General features: G+C 50.7%; 1 protein-coding gene across 2 annotated transcripts; it reads right to left on the bottom strand.

The window, feature by feature from the left end:
- Positions 1-6: 6 nt before the first annotated feature.
- On the bottom strand, positions 7-20,296 carry LOC111168259 (Xg glycoprotein (Xg blood group)). 2 transcript variants are annotated; one of them, XM_089904855.1, is made up of 8 exons: positions 18,977-20,296; positions 18,534-18,631; positions 11,588-11,629; positions 8,987-9,085; positions 7,835-7,897; positions 4,801-4,863; positions 2,360-2,395; positions 7-120 (listed from the first exon to the last, which is right to left on the bottom strand). In XM_089904855.1, the coding sequence occupies exons 1-8, from the start codon at positions 19,119-19,121 to the stop codon at positions 109-111; spliced, it is 558 nt and encodes a 185-aa protein (XP_089760981.1). In that variant the 5' UTR covers positions 19,122-20,296; the 3' UTR covers positions 7-108. The 2 variants fall into 2 exon arrangements, with proteins under 2 accessions (XP_089760981.1, XP_089760982.1); XM_089904856.1 differs by having other exon boundaries at positions 8,987-9,010; positions 18,977-20,290.
- Between the last annotated feature and the right edge of the window lie 1,651 nt (positions 20,297-21,947).

Consider the following 21,947-nt stretch of genomic DNA (forward strand, 5'->3'; position numbering starts at 1 on the left):
TGCCATTTGTCCTGCAACAATTCCTCTTCCTGTTGTACCGGAAATAGCTGGTCGTTGCCCCCACCAGGGTCACCAGCACCCCGCACAGGATAGGAGACACGATTTTTGCTATCCTGTTGCCTGCGGGAACCCAGAAAAGTAAGATGGACTGTGAAAAAACACAGCCAGCCTGAACGCCTGGTTGTAAATAACTCTGCAATCACATCCCCGGCCCTCCCCACCCTCCTATTCACGGGGAGATGATGGAATTCACACAAGAAGCCCGAGGAAGTGATTCTGCTTTCAGGGGACCTTACCAACCAGTCTTACCAGACTGGGGCATCCAACAGTTTTGCGCAGAAGATAGGCCTGATACGTTTTTTCATGTATTTGTGAATTTGGATGAATCTGTAGCTTTGGGGACATAGAATGTTCACTCATGCAAAAAAATTTTTTTAACCAAAAAGTGCCTGATAGCCCGATCCTCAAATCATGCTGGGGCTCTGAACACAACCATAGAGCAAACATCAATGCTTTAAGGGAAGCTTAGGTATTCCTGCACAAAATCCAAGGTATGGAAGCTTGATGGGACAAAAATCAACACTTCCCCAGAAGAACAAATCGTTGCTTCCAGCTAAAATAACCACCCATGTCCTACATCAGATCCAGGCAAGTGCCTGGCGTGTCGTAGGGGACGGATGAGTGGCCACGCCGTGGATGTGGCTCCCGTGATGCTTGGAAGAGCGTTACCACGGTGCCCAGGGATCTATCCCTCCCTTGTGCTGCTGTCTCAACCCTGTCCCCTGCTGGACCCCGCTTTCCAGGGCTCCCCACCCCCCATGCACACCCTCTACCATGTGACTTGGTGACATGGGAGGTGGGGGGGGGTCCGGGTCATCATCCTCAGAATTGGGTCTTCAGCCAATAGAACCGGCAGACATGAAGCTGTGATGCTTCTTATCCTGGTGATGCTCCTCTTTATTCTCTGGTACCGTGTCTGGCTGCCTTGTGGCCCAGCCTGGCCTGGCCTCTTGGATGGATGTGGGCTGGTTTTAGCCCAATTGCGACTCACATAATCATAATCAATGGTGGTTGTTTAAAATCACTATGTTTAGGGGTCTTTTGTTACATAGCAGTGCTAACGGATACACCTCTTTCCTCTCTGCCATCCCATACAAATCAACCAGGTGATATCAACGGTGACTACCAAATGGTCCTCCAGGCTGACCGACCTCTTATCCCCATGTCCACTGTCTCTACAACACCCTCTTTAGTCTGGGAACTAACTGGGTCTTAACACTGATCTCCCTGAGCGTTGCTGGCCCTCTGATCCATGCATCACATAGATATAAATAGGGGCAGGGTTTTTCCCGTGAAGCGTGTATAAAGTGCAGACGAGCCCATGGGGTCGCCTGGCCAGTCACAAGTGTTGCTCCCTGCCCATCACACTCCACACCCTGGCTCCATACACTACAGTTGTTCCCGGGGGTGTACCCAGCCCGACCTAGCACAGCACCTACCTCTCCTGTCCTGGCTGCCTCTCACCCATCCTTTAGACCCGGCCTTGGAGATGGTCCCCTCAAGGAGCATCCTTACCCACCTCCATTCTGCCCCAGTCTAGGATGAGTCCCTCTGTCCTACCATGGACCCCGTGAAACCACGTGTCAGACCTGGATTCTTGCCCTGAGATGCACCCCTCCTGCCCCACCTCCTGCCCACGAGAGCGAAGCATCCATGGACTTCCCCAGAATGTCTGTACACCCAGCAAAGAGCAGTACTGAGACTCCGCATGGGGATAGGGGTTGAAGGCTGGAAAGACACCTCAATACCTTTCTTCTTCCCAAAGCCTTGGGGTCAGCTGGGCGGATTCACTGTCACCCTCCACCCAAATGCCAGATGACCAAGAGGCTGGACCCCATCCTCCCAGTGACACACAACAAAAGCCCACCATCCGGACTCCAGCCCCCACTGCTGGACCTGTGACGGGGCCGGCAGTGCCCTCTGGGGGCTCTCCATGGCTGAATGCCATGACTTCCCCTCTCCTCTCCATTTTGGCTACCGGTCAGTAGTGGTCAATGAAAGGGACACCATTAGTGGCCCAGCGGCAGGTCCACGAACCCCAGCCCTGCTCTCAGAGCTCCGAGGCATCTTGCAGCCTGAGGACTGTCCTCGCCCTCCTTCTCTGACCCCTACAGGATGGACCCCTCCCTGAAGGACAGACATGTGTGTTCAGGAGCTTCCAGACAAACATGGGAACAGTAGGTGCTCCTCCCTGAACACCCTCAGGTTGAAATCATTACACGTCTACCCCACTGCATCCCACAGTGATGTGGAGAGCTCGCTCCTGGGAAAGGTGGGCTGCCCCGCCCCTGTGTGTTACCTTGTGGGTTGCCGTATGACGGGTGGCCATCTCCACCTAGAAGGGGACAAGCACACGGTCATTCATTTATTCGGAAGAGCTGGTCGGGCTGCCTTCTGCTGCCAGCGCCATGAAGTTGATAGGGGACACGGCCAGAGCAGAGCAGACCAAACCTCTGCTCTCACGGAGCTGGCCTCCCAGCGGGCAGGTGGGGACAGACAGAGCTAGGAAGGGGAGATGCAGGCGTTACAGCTAGGGGCGGAGCGGGACCAGTGGAGGTGGAGGGGGCGTGGCTCTCACCGGGCCGGGCCTGGACCCCAACCTGCTACTTCCACCCCTAGCCTCAAGCAAGATCTATAAAGAGGATGCAGACAGCGACACTGTGATTTTAATCAGAAATATATATACGTATTTGGTTTTCCTCCCTAATCCAAACACAGAGCCCCTTGGAATTTCCTAAATGATAGGAATGATAAAGGGGTCTTTTGTGAAGTGACAAAAGAGATAAAGGTGTCTTTTGTTATTCAGAACCACACCTGAGTTTATGTGAATGAGGTGACTTTTGGAAACAGGGCAACCAAGCAGCGATGGGAGGGTCGGGACTTTCAGCCTCACCCCTGTCCTGTGGCCAAGGAGTTTGCATCAGTCAGGCTCACGTGACAGAGCCTCTGTTAAAACCCAGGAGACGGGGTTTGGAGAGCTTCTGAATGAGTGAATTTATCTACACGGTGGAAGGCAGTGCACCCCAACTCTACAAGCTCCTAACTTGGGACCCCTCGCCCTGTGTCTCTTCATGTGCCTGTTTATCTGTGTCGTTTATCATATCCTTTATGTGAAATAAAATGCAGGTTTTATGGCAGGGCAAGAAACATTTAAACATAAGAAATTTTCTCTTCCCTTTGGCCTCCTCTCTCCACCCCTCGCTGTGCATCGTGTACCTGCCTTAGGCATTGGTCGGACCTCCCCCATCGGTAGGAACATCTGCTCAACCAAACAGCAGCATTCTCCCAGCGCCAGCAAGACGACTCCTAACAAGGTAACCTTCCTTCTCCATCTTGTAAGGGGCCACAGTGACGCTTAGATTGTGTAACCTGTCACTAGTACACGCTGTGAGGTCCAGCCCTGTCTCAAAAAACTTAACAGAAGTGGGCCTTGACATCTAAACGGGGCGGAACAGCTCTCAGACTTTTCTGAGATGCTCTACCCGGGTTATCACCCTCAAATCTGGCTCGGATACACTTTTCCATGAGATCCCACATGACCCGTGGCCAATAATAATTAATAATAATAATGCTAATGATAAAAGGGTGTCTCCTGAAACACCTTGGAACAGAGAACAGCTTTGTGAGAACCCCTTAGGAACATCTTGCTGGATGCTGTCAGTCAAAGAACACAGCCTTTTGGAGGCGGGGCCGTTAGACCTTTCAAGCCAACAACACAGTGGAGGGTATATGTGTCCTGACGCAGGGGTTTAGGGGTGAGCCCTCCGTCGCCGAAGTTAGCTAAGGCATTGCTCATGCAACTGATCTTTACAGGACCTACTGTGTGCCATGTCTGGCTTCTGGCTCTGGGGATGCATCGGTGGAGGAAAGGCAAAAATCCCTGCGTGCGTGCGTGTGTGTGTGTGTGTACTTTTCATTCTAACTCAAGGAAATAAGTTGAGCACAATTGCATGGCATTGCGTGTTACAAAGTATAACCTGATCTCCTGCTGCAGTGCAAAGGGATACAGAGAAAGGATCACAGTTTAGGATCTAGAGGTCAGGTCTTGGAGACAGACATGCCCCCCACCCCAAGCTGAAACCTGCAGGGGAGAAATGATGCTTGGATCTCTCTGAAGGTTGTCAGGTTGGGCGTAAGCAACGGTGTTTTGCACCCTAGGAATTCAACGTTCGAATAATATCTCAAGAGAAACGGAAACAGGGGAACTCCCCGTTGCCAAACCAGCTGGAAATGAGGATACTCGTAGAGCTGAGCTTTCCCCAGCACCCACCTGTCGGCACACGTGTCTGCCCAAGCCCTGGAATTCTTGCGATTCTCCCAACCACCATGAGCCAGCATCCCTTCCCGAGTGGTCCTCCCCCAGGTGCATGGATTCCCAACACGTCACTCAATCTATGGCGGGAACTCAGGCAACGTGGCCCCAAACGGCTCTTGACGAGGGAAGCAAAACTCAACGGAACACCCAAAACAGAGCAACCAAGGACACAGAGAATCCCCTTCCTCCATAGTGACGTGAGATGTCTTTGGGGCGCGTTGCATTCTTTCAGCCCCAAACAAAACAAAACAAAATGCATCCTCCACCAACAGAGAGATTGGTAACAGCAGGTGGACTCCTTGTTAAAGAACCTCTGCATATTTCAAACGCCAACTCGTATTTCACCGCCCGAGGACAGAATTCCAAGATGGTCCATTGCATCCTTCCCAATGCTTCCAGAAGGCGTCTCAGTACTCAGGACTCACCTGCATCGTTGTCAGAGCTGCCAGGCTGGGGACGTGGCAGTGGCTTTGGCCTTGGATAGATATCTGTTGGAAAACACCAAGGTGATGTTAGGAAAAGAATGACATCTTCCCGCAATGAACCATTCACACAATACAAAAGGCCGAAATACAACGTGACATCCCGGCTTATTTATATTTGCTGTTTATCGCCTTCACAGAACCTCTGGTACTCAACATCTCCAAAGCTTTAAACACTGTGTTGACCTTGGCGCCCAGAACCTCCTCCTTTGGTTCTGAAAGCAAGAAGTTCACGGATTCCTGAAAAGAATCTGGCAGACGCTGCCCTGTGAATGTTCCAATGTTTAGCATTATCGCAAACATCACGTTGTTTGCAAAAACCCATCATCAGTACTAGGACAGAAGCGTCTCACGGTTTTGATGACGTGTTACCCTTCCTGCTGTGCGTGTGTACGTTCCCTCACTGGAGTTAATCTTAACTTTTGTCACAAATGCCCTTAATCTGCCCTTCAAACTTAGCCCAAGCTTCCTGCCCCAGAGCCTTGGCACAAAACACTGTCTCTGCCAGGATCTCCCATTGCACCTGCAGAGCCTTTCTTGCACAGCGGAATGTTCCAGAACACCCTGTATTCAAGGGACTGCTCACCACTGCCTTCAATGACTCACCTTTCTTCTCAAGAGACACACACAGGACCTGGGTGAGCCAGAGGGCAAGCGTGAAATTTAAGGAGAGCTTCTACTCCTGTATTGCTGTTTCCATACTTAAGTTCTAATCAAGTTCTTTCCCCTCTTCGTTTGCTGTGTGTGTTGAGTTTGCTGCGTCCCTGTTTTTACACGTTTTATCATTTCATTATGAATCGTTCCAAATGGGTTAGGCAGAAAGTATACTCACTGAGTCTCATCAGTGTTCCAAAACCCCTTAATCAAGACGTGTTCCCCAATACACAATAAACCATCAGCAGAACTAGCTTCTAAGGGACAGTCAGGCTGATACCAAAAGCCATATAACTCATATGAAATATAAGTTCATTATTTGGGGGGCACCATTTTAAAGGCATCTCCCCACTGGGTTTTAGCAGAGCTTGAAAACAAAGGCCAGAAAGCAACCTTCCTCTCATTTGGAATGTGTCAGCTGCTGGAACCCTGAGTCACAGAGGGACCCCTCCCAAGCATGAGGCTTGCTACCCACGCCCTGGGGTGGATGAGTCACCCTGGTCCTGGTGACTCATCCTACAGGATGGCCAGCATCCAACATTCTCTGGACCCCGTAGGAGGGAAGCCCATGGGAGTAGTTTAACCCGAGATCCCCAAATAGACTGTAGCAAGAAACACTCCCCAGGAGGGATTTCCATCTGCACCCTGTAGAACAACAGCGCTCCACTGGACAATAGTTTGTTGAAAAGGCTGGGAGGAATTTTTACAAGAAAGGAATGGATGGAGCTGGGATGTTAAAATTGGAGGGGAAAAAAAAACAAAGGGGATGAAAGCGAGCAGGGCCCTGTGGAGCTCCTGGGCACAAAAGCTTTCCTGTGTCCCCCGTTTCTTGATTACAGGAAATAGCCTTCATTCAGCCCCCATGACCTTCCCTGAATTCCAACAGGGCAGATTCAAGCAGTTGCTAATCAGGGAAGGGAGGGGATGCAGAGACAAGGGAGGAACAGTGAAGAAACAATGGTGCAGCCTGGGGGCAGGTCCTGGTTCCCCCTCAAGGGATACACATGACAATACTGTTTGTCAGATATTGAAAACCCCAACAAATGGACGATGTTAACTACTTGATAAGGCATTCTTCATTCCAAAGAGAAGGCCACAGTTTGATAACCTCTGAGAAGCACAGAAGCCATCAGGAGACCACCTGAGCCCAGGTGACGTCTGGACTGTGAAGGAGTGCAGGCCCTGCAGGCACCCTGGTCCTTCTCAGCAGCCCCACCCTTTAAACCACTGCTATAAAACTCCTCACCGAATCCCACCCCAGGTAGGGACAGTTTTTTTTTTTCTTTTTTGCGGTATGCGGGCCTGTCACTGTTGTGGCCTCTCCCGTTGCGGAGCACAGGCTCCGGACGCGCAGGCTCAGCGGCCATGGCTCACGGGCCCAGCCGCTCCGCGGCATGTGGGATCTTCCCAGACGGGGGCACGAACCCGTGTCCCCTGCATCGGCAGGCGGACTCTCAACCAGTGCGCCACCAGGGAAGCCCAGGGACACAGTTATGAGGGCAGGAGCCCGCTGTGTCCCCCTTTGCCGGGCAAAGCAACGAAGCTATTCTTTTCTACTTCACCTGAAACTCTGTCTCTGAGATTCAATTTGGCACCGGTGTACAGAGGCCAAGTTTCCGTATCAAGGATGACAAAGTAGTGACGTAAGCGTCCATTAACTAACGCAGTTAGTGGCCTGGGTTGCTTTGCAATTAGGTAACAGCTTCGTAGAACCTTACGTCTTACTTTTCATGACATCTCCCTCACCATGGCCATCACCACCGCCGAGGAGATGAATTTCCACCCATCTCAAGGCCACACCAAGCTTCCAGGAAGCTTCCGCAAGCTCTCAACTTGGCCAGTGTCACTGGTCACCTCTACCCGGTCAGCTTTTAGGTCTTTAGGGTTTTTGAATTGCTGAGGACTTTATGGGCTATTGGCTAATATTACCCCCCTCCTGGCCCCCCCCTTTTTTTAAAAAAAGTGATCTATAGGCGCAGTGTCTGCCAAGCTTTTAAAACAAAGGAGAAACTGAAGATAAATGACCTAAAACGCACAGTGCAAGGGAACTTATTAGGAACCACGGAAACAGCTAGAGGAAGACTCGTCCTCCAGCCTGATTGAAATTCCAGTACAATAACACACAACGTCCCCAAATGCTCAGTATTCTCCAAGTGTCTGAGCAACGAGGAAATAAAATAATGCAAACTGCTCCCCCCGCCCCCGTAAAAGCTGAGTTGGTTCTTACTTCAGAAGCAGTCAGATGAAAACTCATAGTTAAAAAAAAAAAAAAAAAAGAGGCACCTTTCATCAAACTTGCTTTGAAATGAATGAACTTTCTTACTTCCACTGTTGTCGGGATTTCCGGGCTGTGGCTGGTGGGGAGGCGTCGGCTTTGGGTAGATATCTGTGGGGAAGACAACACTGCATGTTTAGAAGAGAAGAATGTCCTTCCGTCAGTAGCAGCCTATAAAATAAGAACTAGATCTTGTATTTTATTCACAGTTGATGCTCACAGATCATTTAGCCGCTAGAAGGAAAACCTCAGAACGTAGAACTTAAAGAAAAAACTGCATACACACAGTTACAAAAGTAACTGTGTAGCCTTTACATTGTACGCAAAAAAAAAAAACAAAACCAAAAAACTGTTTATTCCTTGAAGATTATTTTGTGCAACATTTGCTACGTGATGCCCCTTTCCTCTGGTATCTGCCTCCAAACCTTTACGCAAACATTTACTTTCACTTTGTTTAATAGCATATTAACTGATTCAAAAGTGCTTTAAGCCCTGTCTTTTAACATAGTCATTAAATCGTTTTACATCTACAGTAATTAATGTTACGTTATTCCTACTATTTTATTTTTTTTCCTTTCTTTTCTTTTTTAAAATTTCTGGACCTCTACTTAGTTAATCAAGTTTGCTTTATTCTTCATTCAATCAAGTTTATTTTATTCTTCATTTAATCAAGCTGACTCTTCATTTTTCTCTAGTTAATCAAGTTTATTCTTCATTCAATCAACTTTATCATTCTTTTCATCAACTTTATTCTTAATTTTTCTCTCCTGGACCAATGTAGGAATTATACACGATCAACCTAAGTGTGCGTGTTTCTGTTGAAATCCTTGTTTTCAGTTCATTTGGGTCTATACCCAGGAGTAGAACTGTTGCGTCATAGGGAAATTCTATACGTAGCTTTCTGAGCAGCTGCCAGACGGTTTTCCGCTGAGGCTGCACCATTTTCTATCCCCACCAGCAATGCACGAAGGCTCCAATGTCTCCACACCCTCACCGACACTTGGTATCGCCCACATTTTGATTCTAGCAGTCCTAGTAGGAATGATGTCTCACTGTGATTTTGATTTCCAGTTCCCCAAGGACTAGGCTTTGCTTTAAACACCTGCCCCTCTTTCACACACTCCACGTCCCTAGAAACACCTTCAAAAACCTCATCTCAGGGGCACAGCCTCATTTCTGTGCAGCCAGGTAGTCCCTCACCTGAGCTCGGCTCCTTGGTGGGCTCTGTGGACAGAGAGAACATACATTCAGTATGCATCGAGGATTTACGTGCAGCTCCAAGAAAGAATCGTTAACGCCCTAATAAACAATGAGAATTTCAAGGCGCTAACACAGACATGATATGAACACAAATTCCATTCTGTATTCGGGGGTGGGGGGGAGAACAAAAGCATCTTTAAAACCCACGCCCACGGAGCTATGCACAGGTCCCGCTGGGGGAGCAAAACTTTCTTGGGGTGGTCAGCTCAGCTCCTTAGGAAGTAAGTTTCATCCGAGCCTTGCAGGAGGTGAGGTAGCGAGATTTGGGACGCCAGCAGGAGGACCGACTGAGCAAAGAACATCGAGGGTAGAGGGCGCAGAGCTGGTGCCCCACAAACGTGCAAGGTGACTACATGCCTGCAGAGCAGAGGTAGGGCGGGTGAAGGCAGATCTGGAGAGAAGCTTCCCCCGATTCCAGGACGACGCTTCTCTCACTTTCTTGCCCGTGTTTCTTCACGTGACAGAAGTTTGCGGAGTGCCTGTTGTTGCCAGGGGTGCGTAAACGCGGTGGTCCACAGCTTCCCAGGTGGTTTCGGTTCCCTGAGGTCAGCACTCATGGACGGGACATCAGGTGCAGAGTACCTGTCTGCCAGGCTCAGTGAGTCTGGGGGTGCAGTGTGGGTGGGCAGACAGGGGCAGGAGGAAGAGGTTGGGGGAAGGTGCTCGGAGGGGTGGCACCTGACAAGGGTGAGGGAGGTTGGAACTGCCGGGTGCACAGTGGACAGGGTCCTTCCTCTCTGCAGGAAGCCCTCTCTCATTGAGCATCGTGGGTTCAAGGTCCATCCACGTGGTAGCCTGGGTCAGAGCTCCACTCCTTTTCATGGCTGGGTCACATTCCACTGTGTGCATGGACCCCAGGCTGTTTCTCCATCCATCCGTCCATGGACATTTGGGTGGCTTCTGCCTTTTGGCGATGATGAGTTACGCCGCTGTAAACACGTATGCGTCTGAGTCTCTCCTTTCAATCCTTCCCTTTTTCTAGGAGGGGAACTGCCAGTTCACCGATTGATGATGTTTTTTAATCGATAAAACGCCTCCGGTGATTCTGCACCACAGCCCTCAGCTGCGTGTGCCCTACCCTGGGCGTGCTCCTTCTTTATCCATCCCAGACCCTGTGCCGACCACCCAGGCTGAATGTGGGGGGGTACCTCCCAATGCCCCGCAGTGTGGCTGCAACCACTGGCCCTCCTATAACCCTGACCTCGCAGCCCGTCCACTCTGGGAAGGACTGAGCCCTTCACCATTGCAGTCAGATGGGGGAAGCAGTGTGTCAGCTTTGATCTGCATCACTAGGCTTGTCTGGTGCTCTGACAATAATCTCATATCTGCTCTGTCACGGTTACCACTAGCAAAAGCCTCAGTTAGTGGGGAAAATTGGGGAGGGAGCAGGTCTTGCCTCCATTATTTTGTTCTTTCTATTTCTTACATGTCTGCAATTTTTCTGATTACAAAATAATACATAGTAAAAATTCCAACATATCAGAAATGTAAAAACTTAGATAATGAATATCTTTCAAAATGCCATTCTCTAGAAATATTGTTAAAATTTTATGATTCCTAAGGTGTATTTTCATTTTAAAAAGCAGCTCCTTTGAGAGTACTAAGTGTCGCCCCCTGGCTCATAAGTGGAGAAGTGGTGACAGGCTGCTATTGGAGGCCACACTGTCCCCTCGTTCTCAAGCTTCTTTTTTTTTGGCGGTACGCGGGCCTCTCACTGCTGCGGCCTCTCCCGTTGCGGAGCACAGGCTCCGGACGCGCAGGCTCAGCGGCCATGGCTCATGGGCCCAGATGCTCTGCGGCATGTGGGATCCTCCCGGACCGGGGCACGAACCCGTGTCCCCTGCATCGGCAGGCGGACTCTCAACCACTGCGCCACCAGGGAAGCCCTGGTTGTCATCCTTATTTAAGTTGAGTGGGTCTGGTGATCACGTCCCTTCTTTACTTCTCGGAAAATCCACCGTAATTGATGTGCGATGAGGGACCGGGGGTTCTCCTGATGACAGAAGAAGCTGGTTTTTCTGAGTAGACAAGCACTGATGTTCCTTCCCACTGTGCCTGCAGGTCACAACCTTTCCTTCCTCCCCAAGCCCCCAGGTCTGAACGCTCCTGCCACCCAGCTTGACTGTGGGCCTTAATCCAGACCTTCCTCCCGGGCCCAGGAGATGCACAGTCAGCCTTTCCGCTGGCAAGAAGGTCCAGCTGACCTCAAGGGTAGTGGCCACACACAGGTGGGGTGTAGGGGGGTCTTCCAAGTCGCACATGCCCCGCGGGTAGAGGTGAACCACATTTAAGAGAAGGAAAACCCTCCAGGGTATGCACGGACCCCTGGCTTGGGGAGCCCAGACCTACCAAGACATAAGACAGAGCCCCACAGCTAAGGCCGGATGTGAAGGTCCATCTCCCGGGGCTTGTGATCTTGGGTGAAACACAGAGCTCTCACTGCCTGGAATTCGGAATCCCCGCCACACCCAGCCCCGAGGCACCACAGAGCTGACACAGGCTGCGAAGCATAGCATCTCCTAGAGAAAGACGGGCACTTACCGGGGTCATCGAGGGCGTCGGCCAAATCAAAGTCACCTTGACCTGTGGGGAGACATAGGGCGCTAGGTCACACCACAACGGGACCGTCGGGGCCCCCTTACACCTGTCTCCACCCCCTTGGCCCCACCTGCCCAGACATCCCCCCTGGTGCAAAGGTCAAGCCCAGCACCCACCGTGAGGTCAGCGGAAGACCAAAGTCCCCTTCTCTCTCTCCACTTCCCCTGTGGTGTGTTTGTCAAGCCAACATCTTGGCTCTCCTGGCAGGCTGTGCCCCTCACCAAAGACGCCTCTGAAGGAAGATGACGGCACCCCCGTCTTTTTTATTTTATTATTATTGAAGTATAGTTAAGCTACAATATAGCGTTAGTTTCTGCTGTACGCGAAAGTGATTCAGTTATACATATATATATTTTTTCAGATTCTTTTCCCTTATAGGTTATTACAAGATATTGAATTCAGTTCCCTGTGCTGTACAGTAGGTCCTTGCTAATTATCTATTTTATATACAATAGTTGACATCTGCTAATTCCAAACTCCTAATTTATTCTCCCCCTGCTTTCCCCTTTGGTAACCATAAGTTTGTTTGCTATGTCTGAGTCTGTTTCTGTTGTGTAAGTAAGTTCATTTGTATTATTTTTTACATTCCACGTATAAGTGATACCGTATGGTATTTGTCTTTCTGTCTGACTTATTTCACTTAGTATGATCATTTCTAGATCCATCCATGTTGCTGCCAATGGCATCCCCATCTTTTTTTTTAATTAAAAATATTTTTTTAGGGGCTTACCTGGTGGCGCAGTGGTTGAGAGTCCGCCTGCCGATGCAGGGGACACGGGTTTGTGCCCCGGTCCGGGAGGATCCCACATGCCGCAGAGCGGCTGGGCCTGTGAGTCATGGCCGCTGGGCCTGCGCGTCCAGAGCCTGTGCTCTGCAACGGGAGAGGCCACAGCAGTGAGAAGCCCGCGTACCGCAAAAAAAAAAAAGGAAAAAAAAAAACTTTTTTTTAAAATTATTTTTTTGGCTGCGCTGGGTCTTTGTTGTTGCGTGCGGACTTTTCTCTAGCTGCAGCGAGCGGGGGCTACTCTTTGCTGCGGTGCGTGGGCTTCTCATTGCAGTGGCTTCTCTTGTTGCGGAGCATGGGCTCTAGGCACGCAGGCTCAGTAGTTGTGGCACGTGGGCTCAGTAGTTGTGGCTCGTGGGCTCTGGAGCGCAGGCTCAGTAGTTGTGGCGCACGGGCTTCGTTGCTCTGCGGCATGTGGGATCTTCCCAGACCAGGGCTCGAACCCGTGTCCCCTGCATTGGCAGGCTGATTCTTAACCACTGCACCACCAGGGAAGTTCCTGGTATCCCCGTCTTAAACAGGAGGGAGATGCTCCTAGGATCTCAGCTGCCTCGAGCAAAACACATAGACGTCTTGGAAAGCCAAAGAACCCGTGCATTCTGCAAACATTTACGAACTGCGAATTTGATCCAGGCACACTGTTACCCAATGGGGACGGGACCTTCAACGACACTAGCCCTGCTTCCTGGTTCTTTAGGGGAGAGAGACCCGTGAATATCCCTAAAGGTGGGGACAGGGTGCAGCGGGGACCACAAGGCAGCAGGGGCAATTGCACGTCTTGTGTGAGCCGACCTGGAGGTCTGCCTGGAGGAGGTGACACGTGAGCCGTGTGGAAGATAGTGGTTTACGCACCGAGAGACACTCTGACCCCAGTTTACACCTCAGGCGATGCCTTCGGGAAATGCGGTATGGTGGCGGCTCTGTGGCTGGAACTGTGGATATATTCCTTTATGGCTAAGACAGGATGCATGTTGGACTGAGGCCCAGAATCGCGCTGCCCTTGCCTCTCCGTGACACCCCCGCATGCATTTCACAAACATCTCAACCCCGGCTCCCTCCCAGTGTTCGGGGGCCCAGAAATTTTGTTGGCGTGCGAGTTTCAGACTTGCTAAAAATACTATGAGGAAGCCTAGGGTCTGGAGAGAAGCGGAGGCTGGATTTCAGTTTTCTTACAAGCTCAACTCGGAGAAACCTGGGTGGATAACAAGTGAGTCGGGGGGACTGGCACCGACTGCTCACGGGTACGGGGTTCCTTCTGGGGGTGATAAGAACATTCTGGCATTCCATGGTGGTGATGGTTGTACAACATAGTGAGCATGCTAAACAAAAATGTCTGCACTATTCACTTTCAAAGCGTTCACAGGGTGACTCTGATGCATGTGAATTTTATCTCAAAAAAAAAACACAAAACCTTTTTAACGAGCTGAGTGTTCCTTTCCTGCCAGTTTAAGGGCTTCTTCCCACACACATCCCACCCATCACCTTCGCCGCCTCTAAAACTAGAGAAGCCCAATCAGAAAACCTCTGTGCTCCTGACCAACGTGTATCTCATCTTTGGCTGATAAAAAAGAGCTTTTGAAAAGAGCTCTGTTGAGACAGAATCCATAGATTATACGATTCACCCCTTTAGAGCAGGCAATCCAGTGGCATTTAGTATGTTTATAATGAATGCTAGGCAACCACCACTGCTATCTGGTTCCAGAACATGTTCATCCCCCAAAAGAGACCCCGTCTGCATTAAGACTCACTCCCTATCTGCCCTGCCCCTGACACCACAGACCCACCCTCTGCCTCTGTGGACTGGCTTGCTCTGGACTCACACACGGTGTGTCCTTCTGTGTCTGGCTTCTCTCACCGAGCACCCCGTGTTCAAGGTCCATCCACGTGCTCAAGCATCTCTGCGTGAAATCCTAAATCTGTACGGGGCAGGGTTTCTTCAGGCAAAGACACTGCTTTCAGCCCCCATGACCTGCTTCCCGCTTTGTCGCTCTGGCCGGCGCAGGTGGGGGCCTGGAGGCGCCCCCCTGTGCCCCCGCTGCCCCGCACCAGCCCTGCCTCGAACACGTCACTGGGGACCTATTAGGATGATCAACCATCTATGAGCACCTACTACGTACCAAGTCCCACTGCAAGCGTCTGCAGGTCACCCGAGCATCCCTCTTTCCGCCCACGAGGGGCCGTCAGTGTTACGACCATGCCCTTGTCCCAGCCGAGGGGCCTGAGTTTCCAGGAGCCTAAGGGCAATGTCAGGTTTTGCACCCAGACCCTCCAGGAGCCCCAGTCCCAGCCCCTGTGCCTGGAAGGGGGCTGGCGGGAAGCGGGGGAGGGGGGGACACCGTTTTCCTAGACCCAGGGCGTCCTAGGCTCCCCGAGTCTGCCTGGAGGTCGTTTTGACCTGTCCAGCCTGGGGTCAGGGAAGCCCTTGGCCTGGCCCGGCTGGGATGCCATGGGGGCAGCTTCTGGGGCTGCTTGTCAAGGGAACCGGGACCCTGGTGCGTGGACGCCCCCAGGCAGGGGTTTCCGGAGCTGGGACCGGCCCAGGCACTGGACAGCAGAGGAGCTGAGGTCAGAGGGCACCCACCGGCAGCCTCACGGTCCGGACTGGAGGCCGGGGCTCAGTGCGTTTAGAGGCCAAACCCCGGAGAGCCGTCTCTAACACAGGGAGGTCCCGCATCTGTCCTCATCGCCCCTCTCTTTGGCCAGGGTCTGTGTCCCTCCAGCTTCTGCCAGGTCCTCTTGTGGGGACAAGCTGGCCACTCTCTGCTCTGGGTCATTGTGCAGGGGCTGGGTGACAGGAATCAGCGTCAGCTTTGGGGACTCTGAAGACACATTCCTTCCAGGGTTGCCAGTGGGGCTGTGGCTGACCCTCCCTCCAGTTTGAAAGGACAGATACCGGTGCAGGGCCCCCAGTGCCCTCAGCTACAAGGGCAGCTCCGGAATTTGCATTCTAATCGCCAGTTGACAGTTTACAGATAACTCTCACCAGGCTCTTCCCAGGAGTTCCAGGCGTCCCGTGAAGAAGCACCTACACAGTGTCCTCCAACCTGAGCGTCAGGCCACTCCCTGTTCTGAGATGATCAAAGCCTCTGTTATCTGTCTCCTCCTGACCTCTCCCGAATCCATCCCACAACCAACCAACGGGGCTGGGCGGGAGCTGTTTTCCAAAAGGGCCTTGGGTCGTCTCTGGGGATGTGGTAGCCTTGCCGGCTGGCCTTCTTGCAGCCGGAAGCCAGGGAGCGCTGTCTGGGGCTTTGAGAACAGCCAAGTCCCTCCACCCTGCCCTAACCCCATTCTGTGTCCCCTTCTCTTTCCAGCAGCCTCCTTCCGTTTGGAGATGCTTCTGACGAGGAGAGGTCGCGGAGGAAGCTGTCCCTAGCTGTGGCGCTACTGGGAGGCCCATGGGCGTGACTCATGCACAGAGCCGGCGGACCGCACCCAGTATGAGGCGCTCCCCTACCCTGGGCTTGGCGACGATCCAGTCCTGCAGGCCAGTGGTTTAGCCCCAGAGGGGCTGCAGCCAAGACCCTCCCCATGTGCTTCAAATAGTAGCCCCACCGGGTGCAGCCCTGCCAGGGACATCACTCAGGTGGCCGACGCTGATTCAGAGGTTCAGCCTCAGTGGAGCTGGGGGGCAGGGGGGATGCAGCTCCCCAGGGCAACTACTTCCACTAGCTTTTTTTTTTTTTTTTTTCAATCGGAGCCTAAGACGGGGCTGGGAACCTAAGACGTGTTTCTGATCTGCTTAGTTTAGCTGGCTCGGCGGTTTCTAATCGATCCCACATGTTCTGGGCTCTGTAAACACCGAGGGGAAAGGAGCCACGTGGGGTCTGCGATCATAAGGCTGGTCACCCATTGCTGACGTCCTGGAGATGGGCGTTGAAAATGGCTCATGCTGCTGGGTGGGAGGTCTTAGCACCATACCCAAGAACCCCTACCCTCCAAAAACAAAGCTACTTAGGAGGGATTTTGAGACGAAACCACCTGAGTGGCACTTGGAGGAATTCTCTCGTTATCTCTAGTAACCGATCCCCTCCCTCCCCAGTCAAATTCTACCCCAGCAAGATTCTAAGATGCTTTGTATCAGAGTTTGCTTCCCTCAACTTCTCAGACCCGCAAGCCTACAGGACAAAGGGAAGTTTTGCAAAGGGCAGAGCTGTGGGAATAATCATGACACGGTGCTGAGGATGATATCATGCACTAGACAAAACCCACCACTCCTCCACGGCGACCACGATAGAGGCACATGTCCCAGTTCCCACTAACGAACCCTGAATTATTCCCTCTGAAGGAGAAAACCAGCCCCAGGCTAGCTCTGAGAAGAGGGGGGAAAACTGCTTACTATCTAAAGCCCTGGCACCAAGTACAGCGTTAGCAGCAGAATTTATAGGTGCTGCATTTAATTACCTTTGAGTGGGTCCATCAGGGGATAAGAATCCCACCCCTCACAGGCAGGCAGGATCTTAGATTTTATTATTCCGGCCAGTGTCGGGAACGGCTGCCCTTCAAGACAATTGCTTTCCATTCCTTTACATAGGAATTTACAGGCTTCATCTGAAGCGCGGGTTAATTTAAGCCAGTCCTTCCGGGGACCAGCAGATTAAGCCACTTTGCACGCCATAAATCGGTAGGACTTTCTTGTCCTTGAGGGATTTCACCCAGCTGAAGCAGGGCTCCCAGGGAACAAAGCCCGACTTCCTTTAGGCAAACTTAAGGTGCCCCTTTTGACTCTGGCTCAATTGTCTTTGAAAAATACTAAACTTCAGGGGACTTCCCTGGTGGTCCAGTGGTAAGGAATCCGCCTTCCAATGCAGGGGACAAGGGTTCGATCCCTGGCCTGGCAACTAAGCTCCCGATGCGCGCTGCAACTACCGAGCCCTCACGCCTCAACTAGAGCCTGCGTGCCGCAAGCTACGGAGCCTGCGCTCTAGGGCCCGCGAGCCACAACTACTGAAGCCTGCGCGCCTAGAGCCCATGCTCTGCAGCAAGAGAAGCCACCGCAATGAGAAGCCCGCGCACCGCAATGAAGAGCAGCCCCCACTCGCCTCAACTAGAGAAAAGCCCGCATGCAGCAACAAAGATCCAATGCAGCCAAAACTAAATAAATAAAATAAATTTATAAAAATAAAAAAATAAAGTCTACGGGAGGAAGTGCGTGGGTTATATGCAAATATGACATCATTTTATATAAGGGACTTGAGCATCCATGGATTTTGGTGTCCCAGGGGGTCCTGGAACTAATCCCCCTCAAATACCAAGGGATGCCGGTACTTTTTTAGTCTGTAGGTAGAAAAGGAGCTCTGTTTAAGCACACACAAATGTTTAGTCTTGTCTGATAAGAGAAGAAGATACAATACATGTAGAAGGGGATTTCAGAGCCACTGTATAATATAGATACAGGAAAATGGTAATGTATACCCAGGATACAATAGATATACAGGAAAAAAGGGAATATAAGGATATATATATATATATATATATATATATACAAAATCTAGAGTTATACCTGTATTATAGCTAGCTAGCTAGATGATAGATAGTTGATAGATGTTAGATAGTTGATAGATACGTAGGCAGAAGCTAGCTAGCTAGGTAGATAGATAGGTAGGTAGATAGGTAGGTAGGTAGGTAGATAGGTAGATTTTTTCCTCAACAAACCAAACAGGACAAGCAGTCCCTGGAGTTTCCATTTCTGCTTCTGTCAGCTTTTCGAAGACCTGACTTGGTCTCCTGGTCCTTCAAGTGCATCCAGGTTTGATAGCGAAAGGTAATTCAATACACTGGAAATCTGACACCGCCGAATTGTAAACCCCTATGCCTCAGGACTATAATCAAATTCTTATTTTATCTTATACACACAGTTTAGTCATTATAAGAACGGTTAAGTAACGTTCACCATAGTGATAGTCTGCTCTTCCGGAGCGTTGGTAACAAGCATCTTGACAGCCTTGCAGGAAGTGTTTGGGGACCTCGTGAATTCGCTCACGCCGACAGCTGCTGGTGGTTTGGGGTGTGAGGGGGTGGTCCATGCATTTAACAAACTACCCCGGTCTCGGGCCAGCTGCACAACGTCTTCACACCGACGCACCCTGACCCAGACCTCATTACCTTTGCCGTCCCTCCTCGCACCTCTCCTGCCTGTGCATGTTCCCAGCAATGTGACCTCAGACAAATGATGGAACACCTCTGTGCCTCCGTGTACCCATCTATAAGAGGGCATCAAAAAAAAAGGGCATCAAGGGACTCCCCTGGCAGTCCAGTGGTTAAGACTCTGTGCTTCCAATGCAGGGATGCAGGGGACACGGGTTCAATCCCTGGTCAGGGAACTAAGATCCCACATGCTGTGCGGCATGGCCAAAAATAAAATAAAATAATATCATCTTCAAAAAAAAAAAAAAAAGTTCCGTGTTAGATCCAAAAAGGAAACATATTTAAAAAGAAAGAAAGAAAAAGTGCACCAAGCCTGGCAGCCCCAGCCCAAGTTCAAGAATGAACTTGATTAACACCCGCAGAGCCTGTCGCAAGTCACGCCCTCGTCAAAAGAACGTAACCTGGGCATCCTCGGAAGCACTCAGCTAACGTCAGCCAGGGCCGGCTCCTGCATTTTCTTCTCTTCTGAAGAACAGCGGTTAAATCCACAACAAGTTTCCCCAGCACATACGATGAGCCACGTGATGCGCTGAAGGAATCTGACATCCCATTATCCCCAAAGGAGCAACCCGACCGTGCCTGGGAGGAGGCTGAGTTGCCTGAGCCCGCAGGTAAACCCACAGTTCCTACTGTGTGCACAGCAGTAGGAATAAACGCTCAGACAGGTTTTGCTGGCTCGGCTTCTGGGCGGGTCTGTGTAGAATCAGAGCTCTGCTCTCTTGCTCTTCTCAGCCCTGGTGCCAGTTCAGGGGCTAACATCTCCCTGCCAACACAAGCGCCTGGACTGGGTTTCTGCGTGACCCACGTGCCGGGGGGCACGATGTGCAGACAGCAAGGATTCCCGGAAGGGTCTCGGGGAAGATTCTGGGCTCTGGGTGCCAGGATGTCTCACAAAACCACATCTGCCCCTAAACAACCATCCTCAAACAGGATAAACAGGAAATGTCACAAGAGTGCCATCCAGATGAAATCCTTTCAATTCCTAACCTACAACACTTCTCACTCTTAAATCCTGCCTGGGCCTCCACCTCCTAAAATTCAAATGAGGACCAAAGGAGCTTATCCAATTGCGGTTAAATCCTACATGTCATGGGTAAATAATAGTTCCCAAACTAGGTCCCTCCCCACCTCTGCTCCCCGACAAACCAAAATCCTGGCATCACCAGAAGAACCTGTATTGAAGTTTGGGGCGTAAACAATTCAGATGCTTTTAATTTGCCAACAGGAGGGGTGACATTGGTGAGAAATGTCTAAAAACCTGAACGGAGGCTGCCCTTCCAGCAAACCCAATCTTGGGTGATCAGTCCCACAGAACCAAGCCGGGTCTCAGTTCCATTGTCCCCATCCAGAAACGCAGCACTGATTCTTTTAAATCGAAAACAAGGAATTGAAAAATCCCAACACGCCCCAGGAACACGGGTCACTTTTTTCCGTGTGTGACACACAGAGATCAAAAGCAGACAACAAAAACAGTTCGCGTCTAAGTACTGAGTCCACATCCTACACTTCTGGATCCAATTCCCAGACCCTGAATTGGTACCCGGCCCCTTTTTCTCCTCTCAAAGCCATCATAATTGGTCTGTTTTTTTTTGTTTTTCTACAATCTGGCACCTTAGAGCCATTTCCTGAGTGGAAGTGGTTTGGGGTGGAGTTTTTGTGTTTTTTTTTTTTAAGCAGCCAGATAGAAACGCACACCCACGCAGCTCTCCCCAGAGCAAACCCTCCCTTACCTCGGATGTGCATCAGAGAGCACAGGAGCGTGAGGTAGAAGAGGCCCCACCAGGGCTCCATCCTCGGTTTCCGTTCAGGTGAACCTTCAGGGCGCGCGCTGGGCGATCCGGCCACCCCACCCTTGCTGGACGGATGTGCTGACTTCTGCTTCCCAGTTTGCAAGGGAAACAGGCAGTCTCCAAGCAGAAAGGATGAACCAAACTTGAGTGCCTCTGCCAGAATCCGAAGGGCTGGGCGTTCCGTCCCAAACGGCACGGCCCGGAGCCCGTGAGGCGTGTGCCTGTATATGCTGAAGGGCGTCCTGGGGAGCCCGCCTCCCCTGCGCTACGCTGCCAACCAGCCTCAGGATGCTGGGGAAACAGGTGGCTGCCCCGCACCAATGGGTGCTCTGGGTCTGCTTCCCGCGGGCATGGGAGATGCACCAGCACCAAAGGCGCCAACCCTGGGTGCAGGCAGGACACTCCCTGCCCGGGGTCCTTCCCCAGAACCCTCCTGTAGGGCAACGCCAACACCAGACCCAGCAGAGCGCCAAGGCAACGATCAGAGTATAGACTCATGTTTAATCTCTGCTTCTACGACTTGAAGACCCTGTACCTTTAGAGTCGCGCTGCATCCGTGGACCTCAGCTTCTTTGTAGGTGGCCGGGACAGTCAGTCTGGCTGGGGATGCTGGGGCCAGAGAAGCGAATTTCACCTGGCCCTCTCTCTGCGTTTTCCACCTGAGCTGTGTAAGAAGTGGTTGGATATAGGCTTCTAGAAAATAACCCCTCTGTGTGGAGGGAAGCATTTTGTTTCCAATTGCATACACCTGAGTTACACCTTTCAGATAGAAATTATATTATATGCGATATATATATTATTTATATGTAACTATAAATTTTACATACATCTCGGTATATATATTACAGTACAATCTGATGCAAACTATTATATACAGAATGGTTCAACAACAAGGTCCTACTGTACAGCACACGGAACTATAGTCAATACCCTGTGATACACTGTCACAGAAAAGAATACGAAAAAGAATGTATACATGGATAACCGAGTCACTTTCCTGTACAGCAGAAATTAAACACAACATTGTAAATCAATGATACTTCAGTAAAATTTCAAAAAAGAAAAAAAGAACTGGTTGGAAGCACCAGATTTTTTTTATTTTTTAAACTTTTATTGGAGTATAGTAGACTTACAACGTTGTGTTAGTTTCAGGTGTACAGCAAAGTGAATCTGTTATACATATACATATATCCACTTTTTTTTTTTAAGATTCCTTTCCCATATAGACCATTACAGAGTATTGAGTAGAGTTCCCTGTGCTCTACAGTAGGTTCTTTTATTTTTTAATTTTTTTTACATCTTTATTGGAGTATAATTGCTTTACAATGGTGTGTTAGTTTTTGCTGTGTAACAGAGTGAATCAGCTATACATATACGTATATCCTCGTATCTCCTCCCTCTTGCATCTCCCTCCCACCCTCCCTATCCCACCCCTCTAGGTGGTCACAAAGCCCCGAACTGATGTCCCTGTGCTATGCAGCAGTGGAAGCACCAGATTTATAAATTCCAGAGTTTCCAGCTCCACAGTGTGGGACATCAGATGAGCTCGTGCATTCATTCAACAAACATTTGACGCACAGCT

This window comes from Delphinapterus leucas, chromosome X (assembly GCF_059928025.1).
Source record: "Delphinapterus leucas isolate spDelLeu-1000000601 "Yukka" chromosome X, BTC_Dleu_Yukka2, whole genome shotgun sequence".
Classification (NCBI taxonomy): domain Eukaryota; kingdom Metazoa; phylum Chordata; class Mammalia; order Artiodactyla; family Monodontidae; genus Delphinapterus; species Delphinapterus leucas.

Bases quoted from the DNA above. Each gene is read 5' to 3' on its own strand.
- LOC111168259 (XM_089904855.1), bottom strand. From the start codon at position 19,121: ATGTCAGATTCCTTCAGCGCATCACGTGGCTCATCGTATGTGCTGGGG. The intron at 9,086-11,587 runs GTAAGTGCCCGT...ATTGTTTATTAG, and splicing joins CGACGCCCTCGATGACCCCG to GGCGTTAACGATTCTTTCTT. The intron at 4,864-7,834 runs GTAAGAAAGTTC...GTTTTCCAACAG, and splicing joins AAATCCCGACAACAGTGGAA to ATATCTATCCAAGGCCAAAG.